Source organism: Loxodonta africana, chromosome 26 (assembly GCF_030014295.1).
Source record: "Loxodonta africana isolate mLoxAfr1 chromosome 26, mLoxAfr1.hap2, whole genome shotgun sequence".
Taxonomy (NCBI): domain Eukaryota; kingdom Metazoa; phylum Chordata; class Mammalia; order Proboscidea; family Elephantidae; genus Loxodonta; species Loxodonta africana.
Window position 1 is genome coordinate 37,112,404 of NC_087367.1, and position 15,311 is coordinate 37,127,714.

General features: G+C 45.2%; 1 protein-coding gene across 2 annotated transcripts in view; it reads left to right on the forward strand.

Moving 5' to 3' along the window:
- Nucleotides 1–15,311, forward strand: part of GALNT14 (polypeptide N-acetylgalactosaminyltransferase 14) — a 499,360-nt gene that overhangs the window by 462,121 nt on the left and 21,928 nt on the right. The window contains exons 10-12 of one of the 2 annotated variants that reach the window (XM_064277243.1): nt 6,344–6,470; nt 9,454–9,546; nt 14,335–14,418. In XM_064277243.1, the coding sequence (XP_064133313.1) occupies nt 6,344–6,470; nt 9,454–9,546; nt 14,335–14,418 (304 nt within the window). The remainder of the gene's footprint in view (nt 1–6,343; nt 6,471–9,453; nt 9,547–14,334; nt 14,419–15,311) is intronic. The other variant, XM_064277244.1, reaches the window with a different exon arrangement.

Consider the following 15,311-nt stretch of genomic DNA (forward strand, 5'->3'; position numbering starts at 1 on the left):
ATCACCGACTATCTGTGTACCCTGGGAAAAGTTACTTCACCTCACTGAGCTTGTTTCTAAGTCTTTAAACTGGAAACCATGATCCCTGTGATAGGCAGAATTGTTCCCCAAAGATGTCTACATCCTAATCCCTAGACCCTGTATGTTATCTTACCTGTCAAAAGGCAGTTTGCATGTGTCATTAAGGTTATTAATGAGTGACCTTAGAACAGGTAGAGTATCCTGGAGTGTCTAGATGGGCCCAATCTAATTACATGGGCCCTTAAAAGCAGGGAACTTTCTCCACCAGGAGGCAGAGAGAGGTGGCAGAGAGAGAAGTCAGAAAGATTGAAGTATAGGACAGACTCAGCATACCATTGCTGTTTTAAAGATGTAGGGGGAAGTGTGCAAGTTGTTCACAGGCTCTGGCCACCAGCCAGCCAGGATAAGAGAACTCAGCCTTGCGACAGCACGGAGCTAACTTCTCCCAGTCACCTGAATGAGCTTGGAAGCAGATTCTTCCCCCAGAGGCTCCAGAAAAGAATGTGATAGCCCTAAGCAGAGGACCCAGCCAAACCTACCCAGACTTCTGACTACAGAAACTGTGAGCTAAAAAATCTGTGTTATTTTTAAGCCACTAGATTTGTGTGGTAATTCATCACAGTGCTGTTGTGAAGATGACATTGGATAGCACATAGTGCCTCTGCTCCACCAGGTTTGGCTCCTTTCCCCTTCAGGCTACATGTGAACAGCATTTGCTGAAAGATTGTATCTGACCTGCTGAGATAGGTTATTCCTCATACCCCGTACTTTCTCTTTAGGCCTCACCCCTTCCATGCTTGGTGACTCAAAATTAGGGAAATGGCCTCATCTGAGAAAAGCATCCAACTCTGATAAGTTATCTTTCTCCCCAGATGGAGAGTAAAGCTAAAGCAGTCCTCTGATGTATGCCTTTCTGGGTTTTTTTGCTAATGCCCCATGTCCAAGGGAGATCCCCTGGGGTCAGCCTTTCCTGCTACTCCTGAAGTTCCCAAGTCTAATTGAGTTCCATAAGAGAGGACCCTTCTTGCTCATTTTTCATGGGGATATGGGACGATAAAGAATGTGGTCTTGTCATTTGCCGTCATATGACAACTCGTGACCATGGCATGCCTGTGATTAACACAACTTCAGAACTCAGGGCTCTGGATTCAGTCTTGATTGTCCCAGATGTGTGTGAATTGCAGTTTTGCTCACAGATTCAAGGTTCTATTTTATGGGCCAGTAAGATAGCCTGGCAATCTACTTCCAAAAATCAGCTAATGAAAACCTGTGGATCACACAGTCTGATCCCATTGTACATGTGGTCACCATGAGTTGGGGGTCAAATCTATGGCAGCTTACAACAACAACAAAGGAACCTGGGTGGCAAAGTTTAAGCATTCGGCTGCTAATAACTGAAAGGTTGGCAGTTCGAACCCACCAGCCACTCCACAGGAGAAGGATGTGGCAGCCTGCTTCCATAAAGATTATATCCTTAGAAACCCTATGGGGCAGTTCTCTATTCTATAGGGTCACTATGAGTCAGAATCAACTTGATGGCAATGGGTTTTATTTATTTTTTATTTTTTTAATTTGGCCTGGCAATCTACTTCCAAAAAGTCAGCCAATCAAAACCCTACTGGTCACACTGTCTGATATCATTGTGCGTGGTGTCACCAGGAACTGGGGTTCAACTCTACAGCAGCTTACAACAACAACAAAAAAGATCATCTCTACTCTTTTAAAAAATAATAGTAGAGGTTCCTGGCCCAATAGCCTTGGAATTTAAAGATTTCTGAAATACGGTCCCTATTGCCACATATATATGTGTGGACTTATGGATGAGGATAGCCAGGTGAATGTCTGTCTTTTTCTGCCCACAACTGTTCTCTTGATTCCTTTGACCTCAATAGGTTTAAATCTGGCCAAAGGTAGAATAGATAATGCTACTGTGTATTCGATATATATATGTGTATACGATATATGTGTGTATACGATAAGAGGCGCCATTCATAACAGGTCCCATCACATTAAGTGGGGCCCATGTCTAATGGTTCTCTTTGCCCTTGTTTAGAAACCAGGCTATAAAATGAAAGTAGAGTCTGGGCCTGGGTGGGTGGGGGCATATGGCCAGCTGTGGTTTGATTCATGGAGAGAGAGCTGTCCCCTTTCCCCTGAATTACCGTTCACCATTCATAGGCTCGACAAATAGATGTTTATAGTATAGGTTTAGGGGGCCTATGAGGGCTGGTAGAAACTACTAATATGTTGAGGAGATAAGAAGGGCAGAGATGGAAATGGAGGGTGGGGAGGACAATTTGCTCTCAAATATTAATCTGAAGCTTAAAAAAAGTAAGAAGATAGTGCCCCAATGAGGATGGAATAATTACACATCTCCTAGCTAGGAATTCAAAGCTGATTTTGTTCTGTATGACATTTATCAAAAGGAGATTATGAGAGCACTGATTCAGTGAGAACCCCCTACATACTCCTTACACAAAGTCTTTTTGATCCCTCCTCCTCTCACTTAACAGATGACTGTGTGGGAGCAGGAGACTGTAAGAACAGAGGCTCCAAGCTAGACCTGGAAAGCCCACTGCCTCACATACCCATCCCCAGCAATTTTAGCGGGCCGTTAGTATGTCTACACTTTTCCAAATGTTTAGCAGATATCTACAAATCATTAGGTCTGGTTTCCAGTCTTGGGACAATACACATATCATCCTATAGTCAATAGTATAGATAAGTGTAGGGCAACTACATATATCCTAGGTTTTAAATATTCCAGTAAATATTCCAATATTCCAAACTATGCTCAGCTGCTAACCAAAAGGCTGGTGGTTCGAACCTACCCAGTAGCTCCATGGGAGAAAGACCTGGCAATCTGCTTCCATAAAGAGTACAGCTCAGAAAGCCCTATGGGACAGTTCTACTCTGTCACATAGGGTCTCTATGAGTGGAAATCGACTCGACAGCACCTAACAACAAGCTCTAACTATGCACCCAAACTGCATCACCCAGACTAACTCTTGACTCTATAAGCAGCACAGTAGTCCATGTCTCAGTAATTCTCAGTAATTTGAGATTTGAAAATCTGGTCATCAGAGTAGAGAAACTCTGAACCCATCTAAGGCTGCAGGTTCCTCTCCGCCACATCAGCTGACCTGAAGGAGAAATAAGACAGACATTTTCCAGGACTGGAAAAGTGAGTTGATGTTGTACAAAGAAATGTGATGTTGCTGTTGCCAGCTGCCATCAAGTCAGTCCCCTACTCATGGCAATCCCATGCACAATGGAATTGGATCGTTGTGATCCATAGGATTTTCACTGGCTGGTTGTTGTAAGTAGATCCCCAGGCCTTTCTTCGTAATCCATCTTAGTCTGGAAGATCCACTGAAACCTGGTCAGCATCATAGTAACACACAAGCCTCCACTGACAGACAGGTGAGTGGCTGCATATGAAGTGCATTAACTGAGAATTGAACCCGAGTCTCCCATGTGGAAGGCAAGAATTCTGTCACTGCCACCAGAAATGAGATAGTTATATATTTGTCTCCCATGCTAGTTTGTGAGTGCCTTGAAGTCATATCTTTGTTTCCAGAGGTGTATTGCCCAACATAGATGTTCAGTACTGAGGCAGGGTGGCATCAGAGCAAGAGTGAGAGCTTTGGAATTGGGAAGATATGCTTCAATTCAAGCTATGAGCTGTCATTTACCCTATCAGAGCTGCTTCTGCATTGTAAAACTAGGACATTAATAACAACTGAGAAAGGTTATTAGGAAGACTAATGAGCTACCACCTGAGAGAGAGCCTAACAAAGCTGGGCCCAGCAGTAAATGAAAGAGTCATTTTATTCCATTGCAAATGTTTGCTAAAGTGAGATTGTCTTAGTCATCTAGTGCTGCTATAACAGAAATACAGGTGGATGGCTTTAACAAAAAGAAATTTATTTCTTCACAGTAAAGTAGGCTAAAAGTCCAAATTCAGGACATCAGCTCCAGGAGAAGGCTTTCTCTCTCTGTTGGCCTTCTCATCAGTCTTCCCCCCAGAGTAGAAGCATCTCCAAGCAGAGACCCCAGGTCCAAAGGACGCACACTCTGCTCCCGGCACTGCTTTCTTGGTGGCGTGAGGTCCCCCTGTCTCTCTGCTCACTTCTCTCTTTTATATCTCAAGAGATTGCCTCAAGACACAATCCAATCCTGTAGACTGAGTCCTGTCTTACTGACACAACTGCCACCCATCCTCCCTCATTAACATCATAGAGGCAGGATTTACAATATATAGGAAAATCACACAATACTGGGAATCGTGGCCCAGCCAAACTGATACAAACATTTTTTGGGAGACGTAATTCAATCCACTACAGAGATACTCTGGATTTTTAGGCTGAATCCACCGAAACAGGAAAATAAGGAGGTGGAAGGAAAATGGCTTTAGAGGTGGAGGAGAGGGGACAGGGTGCAGCAGGCTGTGGGAAGATACTGAGATGGGGAAAAGGCATTTTGTGTTTGATGGTGACCAGAGCACCTTGGTGGAAGCATCCAGCAGCCATGCTGGAGCCCTGGAGTAGAGTTGGGGCTGGTGAGATGGAAGCAAATCCTCAGGATCAAGAGAAACTTGGCATTGAATGAGGACTCCGAAGAAAGCAGAGTCAGGAAGATAAAGACAAGCCTTGAGGTGAAGTAGGAGACGAATGCCAGGAGACCAGAAGGAAGGCTGAGAAAGACCAGAGTCAAGTGACAGTACTTTCCAAGGTGGGGGAACCGTGCATGACTCTGTCACTAGACTCAGAAAGAAGTAAAATGCTGGGCAAAGGAAACACAGGGAAAGAAACAGGTTGTGGAGGAAGGGAGTGGAAGATGGAGTTGAGGCATGGGTTGGAGGGATTCGTTTTGCAAATGAGGAGGGCCATATGTCTCATTTCAATACATGGAAAGGAAGAGACCATAGCTCAAACATATGCATATTGTTAGAAGAAAGCTAACGTAAAGTTTTCAGGTTATAGCTAGCAAGCAAGGACTTAATCTCTAATTTTGAGGGACTAGATTTTCCTTTTTGGGAACTGGAGAAGAGCCCACTTAGAGTCCCCAGTGAGGAGTTGATTGAAGCTCAGTAGACCTTAATATGTCAAGAAAGACATACTGAGATTCAGATTCACAAATGTACTAATATAATTCCACTGTCCAAATCCTTGAATCCCTAAATGAGCTCACCACCATATGGAGATGTAGATATTGGGTAGTTGACGAGCTCACTTGTTTGCTCAGTGACTGTATTAGTTTCCTAGGGCAGCTGTAACAAAATATCACAGAGTGGCTTTAAATGAAAGAAATGTATTGTCTCACAGTTCTGGAGCCTGAGAATCTGAGATCAGGGTATCAGCCATGTTGATTTCTTCTGAGGGCTATGAGGGAGAATCAGTCCCTCCTAACAGCCTGGTCACAGCTGCCTCTGCTGACTGCTCCCTACCCACCTCTCTGAGCTTCCTGCAGTAGCAGCAGCCAGGAAGAAATGGGTATATGTGCAAAAGTCCCACAGGGAGTACTCCAAAGACAGCTCTGAGGCTTCAGGCATTTTCTACAGCTGCTCTCAGCTTTCACTTTCTGCTCAGACACCTGCCTCCTGGGCTGTGTTTCAGATGGCTCTCACAGAATCATAGAATTGCAGTCTCAGTGTTGGAAGGAGCTGTGGACCCCTTTTTCAAGTGCCTTCTAGGGTTTAGTCCTCTCTATTGGGTCTTGGCCATGTAGTTATCTAGCCTATCTTCAGTGGGAAATGCTCTACTTTTCTTGACAGTCACTTCCATTTGGGCCCCGACTATTAGAAAATTCTTCCATATTTTCAAATGAAATCTGTCTCCTCTACCCTGGTTCTAACTCTTTGGGGTCGTATGGAGTAAGTCTAATCCCTCTTCCACACAGTGAGCTTCCACGTTTTCAAGAGCAACTCTCAAGTTGCTCACAAGTCCATTTTCTAGGCTAAAACATCTCAGTGAGTCTCCCACCATCCTGGTCACTCTGTTTCAGGGGCTAGCATGTTCTTCCTCGAGAGTGAACAGGGACCTTTCTGTGTCAGACACTGTTTCTGTATCAGCTTATATCACCCTCTGAGGCATTATGATTATCGCCCCATTTATGGATGGGAAAACTGAGGCTGCCCAGCCAGTGGAACAACTGTTTGGCTGCAGAGCCCATTCTTAACCACCACGCCATAGTCTAGGAGCTGCAGGCCCTCAGGGCATCTTTAGACGGATTCCCTGGTCTGTCTGCCTTCCTGTGTCTTATGCCCCGTCTACTCTAGTGGAGGTAGAGTGGTAAGAGGAGGGGTGTAACTCTTTTGCAGAAATGTCCTTCAGAGTGTGGATGTGTGGTGGCAGCCTAGAGATCATCCCCTGCAGCAGAGTCGGTCATGTCTTCAGGAAGAAGCACCCATATATTTTCCCGGATGGAAACACCAACACTTATATAAAGTAAGTGTCCAGTGACACAAGCAGCCATGGTCAAGAGGTTTTGGGTGATGGGTTGCAGCTGTCCCTGGTGATCTGTGAGGCTGCTTGAGTGTTCTGGGTGGGCAGGAGTAGCACATTGCGCTCGCTGGGACAGCCTGACTGGGAGGTCAGCCCACCACACCAAGCATTAAGAATGGAGGAACCACAGAATATTTTCATCCATTGACTCCACCGACACCTGACAAGGCCTCACATATGGCCTCAGGGACTTCAACTCACTGGTCTGCACTACCGTACCACTGCTCAGGCTCTGGGTATTTGTGGTTGCTTAGACGGGGATAGGGGCAGCTGTTTTTGCCCATAAGTTCTAGAAGTTCCGCTGCTCCCACCTTCAGGCTGTGTGACTAGGGGAAAGGTCCTTGGGATTATGTAGGACCAAGGAAGCACAATGCATACAATTTACAGGCCCCTCCAGGGACTGGTCGATATGCAGAAAGGATCCAGGCAGGCAGATGTTGGGATCCTGGGTTCCTTTCCTAGGGAAATACCAGAACTCAACCACACGACAGTGCCCACTTGCCTGTTCCTGCTCCCTCCTTTCCTTCATATGACTTCTTCTTTCCTCCATTTCTTCTTTTACAATCTTTTTCCTCTCCTTTAAAAATAACTCGTGTATGTCCCTTTTTCTGTTTTTTTTTTCTTTTTTTTAATCTTTCCTTTTAGCTTCTTTCCTAGTCCTCTTGTCTGTAATCATGTGACACCTTCACTCTGCCACATATTCCTCTTCCTTTTTCTGTCACTTGGTCCGTAAGGGGAAAGGGGAGTGTCTTAGTCTGGGTTCTCTAGAGGAGTAAAACTGGTGACATGTATATGTGTGTTTATATATAGAGAGAGAGAGAGAGAGATTGATTTACTTCAACGAAATGGCTCATGCAATTGTGGGGGCTGGCAAGCCCCAAAACTGTAGGTCAGGTAGCAGGCTGGAGACTTCTGCTGGCTCAGGAGATTGCAGGGGCTTGTGAATCTAAGATCTGCAGATCAGGTGACAGGCCACAACCCCAAGGAAACTCCCCTTTCAGTTGATTGCCTGACCTTGTCAGATCACATCGTAGAAAATGATTACGTTAGGGAAGAGCAACCAGTCCATTGTCTGCCAAACCACTGATAATCATAGTACAGCCAAGTTGACACATAACATTAACCATCACAAGGCGAAAGCAACTCTTTTTGCATTTTTCTTTTTTTGAGATGTCATTTTCTCTCCTGTGTTCATCCTTCCTCAGTTTTCACACGTACGAATGGGTATGGGTCACACCCTGACATAGAAGTCTCGAGGCATGAGTTTGAGTGGTGGAAAAATTAGCAACACCTTTCACAAAAACATGACAAGCAAGGGAAAGGCAATGAGAAAATCAGCAGACCAAGGGGCAGGGGAGGAAAAAACGGCAGGGCTGCCTGAGCTCTAGAATTTTTAAGGGAGGAAAGAGAACCTGGGGACAGCTGGTGTAGGAAAGTGATTTGGCTGTGCGGAAGCCACATGGCCACCTGGGAGCGGCCAGACTCAGATCATTGTTGTAGAGACTGGATCCTGGCCAATGGGCATCCTGCATGAGATACAGAATACTCAATAAGCAAGGTATACACCTGCTGACTCGTGCTTACTTGCTAATCTGTAGTGTAAAATTTCACCTGTTTTTCACCCCATCAAAGCCCTTTTGTACCTTGCTTATTGATTAATCCGCCCCTGTGTATGCCCCTACCCACTGCCCGCAAGTCGATTCTGACTCGTAGTGACCCCATATGGTTTCCAAGGCTGTAAATCTCTACAAAAGCAGACTGCCACGTTTTTCTCCCATGGAGCCACTGGTGGTTTCAAACCACTGATCTTTTGGATCACTTTAACCACTGCCCCACCAGGGCTCCTTCTGTGTATGCTCCTGGGGGGGTAATTCATTTGTTGGAAGAATGTGGCACAGATATCTCTTAAGATTCCAATTTGCAGGTGGTTAGACCAATGGATGGTTAGGCCAATGGAAGGGGTCAAAAAGGCACTGTTAACTACCTTTGATGCACCAAGAACTGGACTGGGTATGCAGAACTCCAGTCCAAGTCCAGCAGCTCTGAAGGGCTTACCACACTCCTCTGTCAAATGCCTCTGCTCCAAAACAGAACCAGAAATCTAAAGGAGGAGTAAGCCCTTTCTAGTTAGACCCCAATTCACTTCTATGGGCCTTGGCAGATGTCACGTGTTCCTACACTGCTCTGGGCATGATTGTTTCCAATATCTTTCCTCTCTACTCTGGGGCTCTTCCTGGTGCTGCTGCATCTCTGAGTGCTGAATGATGGCATCCTCAGTGTCCATCTCTCTCTGTCTCTTTTTCTGTGATCTTCGGGGCCTGACTCAGAATAAATATCTGATTTAAGAAAAACTAAAGCCTGCTGACAGAGTATCTGAAAGAGATGGCTTGATTACTTAATCCTTTACACCTGCACCAAGGAGGACTGCTAATTTCATGGCCTCCAGGAAGACCTGATGTGTGGTTGACTTTACCCTTGGAGAAGCTGTGACCTCAACATTGCCCCTGTGTAAAGGGGGAGCATCTGGGAACACGACCCGGTGGGAGACCAGGGGCGAGATACTCAACACAGCCCCTACCTTTTCATTCTTGGTTGCTGGCAACAAAGGGATGCTCTAGGTTCTCCTGGCCTTTTTCTCCCTGTTTTTATGAGAGCCATAGAAGTTCTGTTTCTGGTGTGATTCATCTGGCCAATACCTTTTGGGGAAGAGTTTATTATACTAAGCCCTGTGCCTTGGGATAGAAGCCACCTTTGGACATTATGTGTGGCTTGGCTGGGTTCAGGGCCTGGGAAAATAATGTTAGTGTATCATGGTGGTTCCACAGGGTGAATGCCTAGGTGATGCTGCCCACTTGGCACATGTGTATATTTTTAACAGAATATGTCACAGGTCCTCTCTGCCCCTTCCTGACTCTTGTCTCCCTAGGAACACCAAGCGGACAGCTGAAGTATGGATGGATGAATACAAACAATACTATTATGCTGCACGGCCTTTTGCCCTGGAGAGGCCCTTTGGGAAGTAAGTATTCTTCAGGTTGACGAGTGCAGAGTCAGGAAAAACCCATGGGACCCATGGCAAATGGGTGATAGGCTTGTCTGCTAAGGAGATCCTTTCTACTTAACAGGTCTTCCTGAGCCTCTGAGCTCCACCAGGGCCCAGGGGAATGGCTAGTCTTCTTTCCCATCCTTAGAGCTTCTGCTCCATCCTGGGACCACAGAGTTTTAGACAGTTCCCATGGAATTATTATCCAGCAACATATGTGGAGTTAAATTCTTTCAGAAAGGCAGAATGCTGGACTAAACACCTAGGTCCCGACCAGGTCAGTATTCCTGAGGCCTTCTTCCTTGTTCTCAGACACCCAGGCCTAAATTTTCCTTCTTCTTCAGGATAGGATGCATACATATGTCCCCTCCAGCAATGCTCCAGCCTCCTGTGGATAGAAAAGGAAAGAGAAGGAATGTTTATTAACACTCGATACCATTACATAAGTTATCTCATTAATCCTCCCAAAATGCTGAGAACTGGGTTAATGATCCCTGCTTTCCAGATGAGAAGACTCAGGCTTAACCAAGCTAAGAAATTTGCCCTAGATCACACACTGTTAAGAGAGGGACGGAGACTCAAAACCATGCCTATCTGTGTTGGAAATTTTGGTAATGGATATTGGTGATGGTTGCACAACATGATTAATGTAATTGATGTCACTAAATTGTTCACATGAAAAATGTTAAATTGGCAAACTTGTGTTTTATATATATATGTATACATACTTTTTACAATAGTAAAAAAAATCTGAGACATGGGAGTAAACCAGAAGTTTCAAACAAAACAAAAAAACATACATATCTGGTTCTGAAATAATATGACATTGCATTCCACAACCCAGAGCTGATTTGAGAAAAGAAAAATGGCAACTTCATTGATGTTGTCTTGTTGCATTTCTTTGGTGGTAACCAATGACTAGTCACATACAAATCACATGAAGGCTGTTGAGCAGATAGGTTTTTTGCAAGTCAAAACTTCATTGGTTAGGCCCATCACTACCTTGGAAGATTAGCTCTGAACCAGCAGGATGATTTCCACCTCTGAAATTATGAATTCATCCTAACCCTCCCCTTCTCTCACTCAAAACCTCCCAAGGCATTCAATCTCATACCTCATCAGAGCTTGCAGTCCATTGGCCACCCATCCTTTCTTCACCTCCTTCCTTCTCCTGTTAATTTTTTGTTGATACTATGTGTTTTCAGTTAATGCAAGGCACAATGAATCATTGAGTGTGTCTGAATTTTTGGTAGGTAATATGGTTTTTGTTTTATGCCTCATGCCACAAATCATACCCTTGGGTCCAGAGGTACATATGTGTACCCCTTGTGAACACAAATTCTACCCCCAGATTTCAGAGGTACTAAATATCTTTGAAATTTATGTTTTTCCTACCAAAAAATTCAATGATTCTGTGCCACCTTATACAATACCCTGTAAAAACAGTAATTCATGGTACATGCCTGATTTTTCCATTTCAAACTGTTATATAGAGCCCTGCCTGCTGGCAGCACATACTGTCAGTGGGGCAGCACCTTCCCAATGAACCCCAAAGGTACAAAAAGTAAGTGGTAGCTGTATATACTGTCAGTTCTGAAAGGGTTAAAGAGAGTGCTTAAAAGATCTTGTCCTTATCTCTTTGGCCCCATTGTCCATCTATCAGTATTCCCCTGGCAAAGTTTTCTCAACCCTGGATAAACCTGACCTTATCCTCCCCTGTGCACAGGCTGATGAGCAGCACTGGGAAAACTCAGTCCATGGCCATCGGTTTTGGTGATGCCACAGACTGCCCACTGGTCCTGCCCCTTACCTAGCCAGCGTTCTGCCTCAACCTCCACTTAAACCTCCTCTACTCTCCCGAAATCCTCCCCATCTCCCTTCACTCTCAGCAATTGACCCACCGGCTGCTTTACAGATGAAATAGAGAAAATCAACTTCCTAAAACAAACCAAACTATCAACTTCACTGCACCTGTACCACCTTCTCTGCCTCTTTTCTCTCAAAGGACAGGATATGCTTCCTGCTATGTTAGGCCAGCCCTCTACCAGTACACTGGATCCACCATGCATTCCTCCATTCATTCATAAATCAACATTTATCGAATACCCCCTACCTGGTTTCATCTCCTCCTGCCTCCTGGAGCAGAGCTTCTCAAACTTTAATGTGTACACAGATCTCTTGGGGATCTGTTAAAATGTGGATTCTGATTCAGGAGGTCTGCATTTCTTACAAGCTCCCAGGTGATACAGTGCTGACGACCATAATTTGAAAAGCAAGTTTCTAGGGGGTGGTTCCCAAACTTGTCAGCACATTGGAATTATCCGGGGAACTTCAAAAAAATATATAATGCCTGTGTCCCTACCTCCAGAGAGTTGGTTTACTTGGTCTGGGGTGTGGCCTGTGTTGTACAATTTCTAAAGACCCTCAGGTGATTCTAATGTGTGACAAGTATGGGACCCACTCCTCTGGGGAACTTTGCCTTTCAGGTGACTCTTCTTTCCCTGATCTCTTCTCTCTTCTCTGCTGCATCTCTCCCCTCAGCATTTAAACTTATTCAAGTATCTTACATCTTTAAAAACAAAATAATAAGGAAGAAAGAGAAGAAGGAAAGAGAACAAACTACAGAATCCTTCTTCACTCCAAAGGATGACCATCACCTGCACCCCTGTGCCTTTCTGGCCCCTCAGAGCCAAGCTTCATGACACAGTTGCCTGCATTTCCTGTCTCCAGCTCCCCCTGGTCCTCACTCTTCTCCTGACAACCATATGAGGCCTTGCTCCACAATCCTCTGAGACAGCTCCACCCAGTTCCCTGGTTCACCCTCCCTTGGACCTTTTACCATCATGCTGTTATGCTATCTCTCAGCATCTGACTCTGTGGACTCTATCCCCACCCCACTCCTCAGGCCTGCCTCTGATACCCAGACTTCCCTAACCCTGCAGTCTTGGCTTCTGTCCTGTCAGGCGCCTGTAGCTTGTTCCCATTTGCAGGTTTAATTTCCTCTTCCCACCTTGCATTTTGGTCTTCCCTGAGGGCTTGTCATAAGCCCTCTTCTTTTCCTACTACACATTCTCCTTGGTGTTGACCACCATGTCTATGGTGTTGACACTCATATCTCTGTCTCTAATCTAGCCCTTTCCGCTGAGCTCAATCCCTTCCAACCAAGTGCTACCTGGATATCTCTACCTGGATGTCTCCCAGGCTCCTCCATCCCACCAAGTACTAAACCAAATTTGCCCCTAAACTTGCTCCTTGCCCTATATTCTCCATCTCAGTGAACCATCTTCCTTGTATCCTGTTGCCCATGTCAGAAATCTGGTGTCAGCTTTGACTCTTCCCTCCCATATCCAGACACTCTCCCAGTTAGTGATACTGCCTCCCACAGGCATTGACCACTTGGGTCCTTGCCAAACACTGAACACTCAGAATTTTAAACAATTTGACATCATTTCTGTCCCCATGGAGCTTTCAGTCTGGGGACAAAGGCAGGCCATAAATATATAATTTTATGGACAATTCTTTAAATTACCAGTGTGGTTAGTGCTATGTAAGAAGTTCTGGTGCTTGAGAGTACCTGGTCCAGTCTTGGGGACACGTTCACTGGAGGAAGTGGAGGTAGAAGGGGGTGAAGCTACAAGGTATGGATAGAACTTGGGTTGGTGCTGGTAGTGCCAATGGAGAGAAGTGGAGGGATTTTTACCTGTTACTTCTCCCTACTCTCGCCCCCACTGCCCTACTTGAAAGCACCATCAGAACCTGGATTTCTGCAACAGCCACTTACCTGCTCTCCTTGTCTCCAGCCTTGCCCCATTAGGCCCATTCTCCACTGAACCAACAGTAACATGCTTTTAAAATGTAAACACTACTCTCTGCTCAGAACCCAACAGGTGCTTCCCATTGCCTTTTTTAAAATAAAGTGCAAAATCCTCAACAATGCCTCACAGAACCCTTTATGGCCGTGTCTCAATCTCTCATCCCACCCACTCCCATTTTCAATCCCCCCCCCACATATATTCACATACACACATATTTTAAGCTCCTATAGTGCTACTCCTGTGAACAGGACTCTTTTCACTTCTTAACATGCACTAAGTTCTCTTTGTTGTTCTCCCTGCTTGTAACAGTGGCCCCTACCTCACACACTTTCAGGTCTGTCTAGATAGCATCCACTCTTCCTTCCACATACCAGCTTCCACATTGCCACCTACACCATCACCAACCGAGCAAGCAAAGGTACCCCTAAGAGGTGCTCACAGGCCTGTTTGCCTATCCTATGTCCATGTACAGTGTGTTTTATTGCCTTCTCTACTGCTTGTTCTATTGCTTGTATCCCAGGGTGGGAACAATGCCTAGCATATAGTAAAAATGAGCATATAGTAGGCACTCAATAAATATTTGATTAACAGATACATAACCGGCCTCCAGAGCCAGCCAAAGAAAAGAGTTCTTTGAGACTGGGACTGTGGGGGGTGGTATTTTGACTGCAGAATTCAAAGAGATTGTGAGTAGGCCCAGAGCCCTGAAGTGAACTATTAACAACACAATGAATGTTCTTGCAGCTTTGTTTGTAATGAAAAGTGAAAACACCCCCAAATACCATTTTCTATAGAAATCTCTACTTGCTGAATTCCTCCAGCATCCTCTGGAGAGACGTGGGTGCTAAGCGTGGCCACAGATTGTACTTTGTTCTCCCCAATTTAAGTCAGTGTTGCTGGTACTTGTCTCTTACACACTGTGTTTTGTCGTGTGTCCCTCCACCCACAGCATTGAGAATAGATTGAGCCTGAGGAAGAATCTGCAGTGTGAGAGCTTCCAGTGGTACCTGAAGAATGTCTACCCAGAACTCAGGTATTCCCCAATCTCTTTGATACTTTGCTAGCTGCTGGGAGGGGCTCTCAGCTGATTTAGTCTGGAGGAAACAGCCTGTGGTCACCTTGAGGGAGATGTTAGTCTATGAGGGTCTGAGAAGACCAGTTCACTTCCTTTACCCTGAAATCAGAGGGAAATTAAATTTCATCGAAGTTGTTTTTGTTTGGAAACCCTGATGGTGTAGTGGTTAAGAGTTATAGCTGCTAACCAAAAAGACAGCAATTCCAATCCACCAGGTGCTCCTTGGAAACCATATGGGTCAGTTCTACCCTGTCCTATACAGTTGCTATAAGTCGGAATCGACTCAACGGCAACACGTTTGGTTTTTTCTGTTGAGTTGGCCCCTGACTCATGATGTTCCCATACACAACAGTATGAAACCCTGCCTAGTCCTGCACCATCCCCATTATCGATTGTGGAAAAGACCATTGTGACCCGTAGAGTTTTCATTGGCTGATTTTTGGACATAGGTTGCCAGGCCTTTCTTCCTAGTCTCTCAGTCTAGAAGTTCTGCTGAAACCTGTTCAGCATCATAACAACATGCAAGTCTCTATTCTGTGGAGGAATTGAACCCGGGTCTCCTGCATGAAGCAAGAATCCTACCAGTGCACCACCAAAGCCCCCTATATTTCAATAGTTCGAGGGATTTATGAATTGGAATTGACTCGACAGCAATGGGTTTGATTTTGAGGGGCTTTTTTGTAGCAGTATTTCTCAACTTTTTGGGTCTTGAACTCCGAGTTGCAATCTGAGGGCATGGGCTCACTGACTCTGGCTTTGTTCCAGAAATCCCATCTACCCTTGTCAACTTGTTCAAAGTGGCTTATGCCTTTCCCCCAGTAATGCATTTTGGTACAAAATAGCCCATTGAG